Source organism: Stegastes partitus, unplaced genomic scaffold (assembly GCF_000690725.1).
Source record: "Stegastes partitus isolate 25-593 unplaced genomic scaffold, Stegastes_partitus-1.0.2 Scaffold188, whole genome shotgun sequence".
Taxonomy (NCBI): domain Eukaryota; kingdom Metazoa; phylum Chordata; class Actinopteri; family Pomacentridae; genus Stegastes; species Stegastes partitus.
In genome coordinates this window covers 508,424-511,991 of record NW_007577919.1, presented here as the reverse complement: position 1 = coordinate 511,991, position 3,568 = coordinate 508,424, and the positions used below count along the sequence as shown (strand labels likewise).

At 45.0% G+C, this 3,568-nt stretch overlaps 1 protein-coding gene and 5 non-coding genes across 6 annotated transcripts in view; 3 read left to right on the top strand and 3 right to left on the bottom strand.

Moving 5' to 3' along the window:
* On the bottom strand, positions 1-66 carry trnag-gcc (transfer RNA glycine (anticodon GCC)). The gene has a single exon. It is a non-coding gene; the product is annotated as a tRNA-Gly (tRNA).
* arpin (actin related protein 2/3 complex inhibitor) overlaps positions 1-3,568 on the top strand; it is a 13,095-nt gene that overhangs the window by 6,621 nt on the left and 2,906 nt on the right. Inside the window, exons 4-5 of the mRNA XM_008280237.1 lie at positions 1,764-1,970; positions 3,186-3,349. Coding sequence (XP_008278459.1) covers positions 1,764-1,970; positions 3,186-3,349 — 371 coding nt within the window. The remainder of the gene's footprint in view (positions 1-1,763; positions 1,971-3,185; positions 3,350-3,568) is intronic.
* trnag-gcc (transfer RNA glycine (anticodon GCC)) lies at positions 314-384 on the top strand. The gene has a single exon. It is a non-coding gene; the product is annotated as a tRNA-Gly (tRNA).
* On the bottom strand, positions 735-805 carry trnag-gcc (transfer RNA glycine (anticodon GCC)). The gene has a single exon. It is a non-coding gene; the product is annotated as a tRNA-Gly (tRNA).
* Positions 1,067-1,137, top strand: trnag-gcc (transfer RNA glycine (anticodon GCC)). The gene has a single exon. It is a non-coding gene; the product is annotated as a tRNA-Gly (tRNA).
* On the bottom strand, positions 1,530-1,600 carry trnag-gcc (transfer RNA glycine (anticodon GCC)). The gene has a single exon. It is a non-coding gene; the product is annotated as a tRNA-Gly (tRNA).

Here is a 3,568-nt window from a genome sequence, read left to right as displayed (position 1 = left end):
TGGCCGGGAATCGAACCCGGGCCTCCCGCGTGGCAGGCGAGAATTCTACCACTGAACCACCAATGCTGGATGAGCAGCAGGAAATACCATATTTGGAAAAATCAATACAGTCACCACCCCTACTGAGTGACATCAACTGGGACATGTTCCAGTCCAGCGCTCGTGATGTCAACGAGTTTAATGGAGGTGTTTACGGGCTTCATAATGAAACTGCTGGAGGATGTGGTTTCCATGGTGACGGTTTTTAAGTACCTGAAGTTTTGGTATTGAAGTGACATTTTTTCCAAATATGGTATTTCCTGCTGCTCATCCAGCATTGGTGGTTCAGTGGTAGAATTCTCGCCTGCCACGCGGGAGGCCCGGGTTCGATTCCCGGCCAATGCATGTGCGGTTTTAACTGATTCCTATAGTCAACAATTAAAAGTACCTCTAGATGAGCTGAAGCATAATAAAGATCCATCTGGTGGTCTCCAGTTGTGCATCACCTTGAATCAGCTATAACTGGGATTTCACAGTAAAAGTGTATGAGAGGCATCATGCAGAGCTTCGTTTTCAGCTGCAACAGCTGCTGCTTTGGATCTCAGCACACAAACAGCAGCTAACTAGGAACACATTAAATCACCTACCAGCAAAGAATCCACAATTTATGGCCGCAAATCAAATCGTTCACACGTCTGTCTGTGTTCACAATAGAGCCAAGTATCGATCAGTGGATTCAATTAAAGCTGTATGTGTGCATTGGCCGGGAATCGAACCCGGGCCTCCCGCGTGGCAGGCGAGAATTCTACCACTGAACCACCAATGCTGTATGAGCAGCAGGAAATACCATATTTGGAAAAAACATAAAAAATTAAAGTACGACAAAACAGCGAACATTTCTGTGTAGCTTTTGGCATTTTGCTTCCTTTGTGCTCATCTAATGTGTCTTTGTGGCCTTTTTCTAATCATTTCATCTCATTTTTGAGCTCATGTTGTGTTTTGTTTCTTTCAAACTGATCCCTGCCTCCTTCACTGTACTTCTGACTTGACATTTTTTCCAAATATGGTATTTCTTGCTGCACATCCAGCATTGGTGGTTCAGTGGTAGAATTCTCGCCTGCCACGCGGGAGGCCCGGGTTCGATTCCCGGCCAATGCACACACAGCCTTTACCTGAATCCTTTAGTGAACAATCTTGATGAGCAGGTGTAAGGATGAGCTGAAGCATATTAAAGACACATCTGGTGTTCGCCAGCTGTGCATCTGAAACCCTCAAGTGGTTATAACTGAAATGTCACAGTAAAAATGTATGAACTGGAAACGTTCCTCATTAGAGGTATCATGCAGAGCTTCGTTTTCAGCTGCAACAGCTGCTGCTTTGGATCTCAGCACACAAACAGCAGCTAACTAAGAACACACTGAATCACCTACCAGCAAAACCCGCCGATTATTGGCCGCAAATCAAATTGTTCACAAGTCTGTCTGTGTTGTCAGTATAGCCAAGGCCTTAACAGCTGAGTATTGACCACTGGATTCAGTTAAAGCTGTGTGTGCATTGGCCGGGAATCGAACCCGGGCCTCCCGCGTGGCAGGCGAGAATTCTACCACTGAACCACCAATGCTGGATGAGCAGCAGGAAATACCATATTTGGAAAAAATGTCAAGTCAGCACTACAGTGAAGGAGGCAGGTTTCAGTGTAAAAGCAAACATCAGTTTTTGTTTCCTGAAGACGTTTTACCTTCATCCGAGAATCAGAATCCTTCTCCTGCGTCTTGTGTCTGCAGAGGTGGAGGCTAAGGGCGAGTCGGACCGTCTGTCTGAGGAGCAGCTGTCGGCGGTGGTGAACAAACCCGAGCTGGTGAAGATCACCGAGCGGCACCGACCCGCCGGGACCTGGGCCTTCTGGTACCCAGAGGAGGAGATGGACAAGACAGAGCTGGAGACGGGTCAGGAGGTCCGGCTGAAGACCAGAGGAGACGGTCCCTTCATCTGTGAGTGTCTCCATGGTGACCGCTCTGCGCTGCTCGGCAACTCGTTTTGACTGTTTTGTGTCTTCTTGTGGTTGATCAGTTTCTTCTTTGGGTCTTTTGTGTCGTGTTTTTGTTGCTGTTTTTTTCTCATTTTGTGTCTCATCTTTGCCATTTTCAGTCTCGTTTTGGTCGTTCTGTGTCCCATCATTTTATCTGCACACACTGTAGATGTTTAGCTATCTCCATGTTTCCTCTCTGCTCTGCTCATCAGCCGTAGACAGATGTTCCACCATCAGCTGAATGTATCTCCAACGACTGGCTCCTCTGTTCACTGTTTCTGACCCATTTATTGTGCGTTATTGTGGCATTTTTTTGTCGTTGTCTTGTCTCTTCATGATCATTTTGTCGGTTCAGAGGGTTAAACCAAGACAATCTAATCGAGGATCAATAAAAATCAAGTCTCCGGCTGATTTGAAGGAGAGTCAATGTGGTCTGAAATAACCAGCATCTAGTGTGGCTTTATGTCACATTCAGCCCTCAGAGTTCAGAGCAATGAGCTCTGCTGCAGCTTCTTTTGGTTTTCTTGGTCTCCACTCTGATTAACTTTGCCCCGGCGCTGACCTGCTGCAGGAAGACCGAATGAAATCTAACCTGAGTTGTGCTTTCTGGTTTCTTTCATGGTTTCCTCAGTAACCTCAGGAGGAGTGAGCAGAGTTCAGCCTCTCTGACGTCCACGGGAGACGTCCAGACCTTTGATATTCAATAGTTGTGCTTCGGTTTGTTCACAGCCTCTAATTTTACACATTTTCAGCCAGAAAAGCTCAATATCCTGCTTTTTGTTTCTCTGGTGATTCCGTCTATTTTTATTTTATACATTTCTACCAGCTTGACGTGAGCTGCTGCATTGTGACGAGTCAGAACCACACCAGAACTCCGGTCAGAAGTTGCCTGAAAATCTTTGGATTTTAAGATTTCTTTTGTTTTTTAAAGTAATTCAGTGACAGCTTTTGGCACATTTGACGGCATGAAGCAAAGAGACGTTGCTGGCGGTCAATTTGGCTTATTTTATTTTCAAAAATTTAAATAAATACAGAATAATTCCTGATAGTGATATTTCAGGTTAAAGGTCTAAATATCACGTTTTTACTTGGTTTGCTGTCATCTCTTTAAAAAAACACAACTTAACTAAAGGTTTTATTTCTTATTGTCTGTGTTGTTCTTTCTCCGTCCGTTCAGTCTCGCTGGCCAAAGTGGACGGACACACCGTGACCAAGTGCAACTTTGCTGGAGATGAAAAGGCCGGAGCTTCGTGGACGGACAAGATAATGGCGAACAAGGCGAACGCTGCCAGCAACCCGAACCCTGCAGGAGGAGGCGAAGGAGCCGAGGAGGACGAATGGGTGAGACACTACAAGTTATCTGGCTTTTAGCTAACATAGTTTACAGCTAACTAAATAAAATAATAAAAAAGTCATACTATAGCATGTCGTTTTTGTCAAAAAAGGTCACGTTTCAGAACGTCCTGAAAACGCATCAGGATGTAGAATACAGTGGGAAAAGTGTCCTGAATGTGTTTAAAGTCAGCTTAGGATGGTGCTTCCTGAAAAAAAAAGCACATT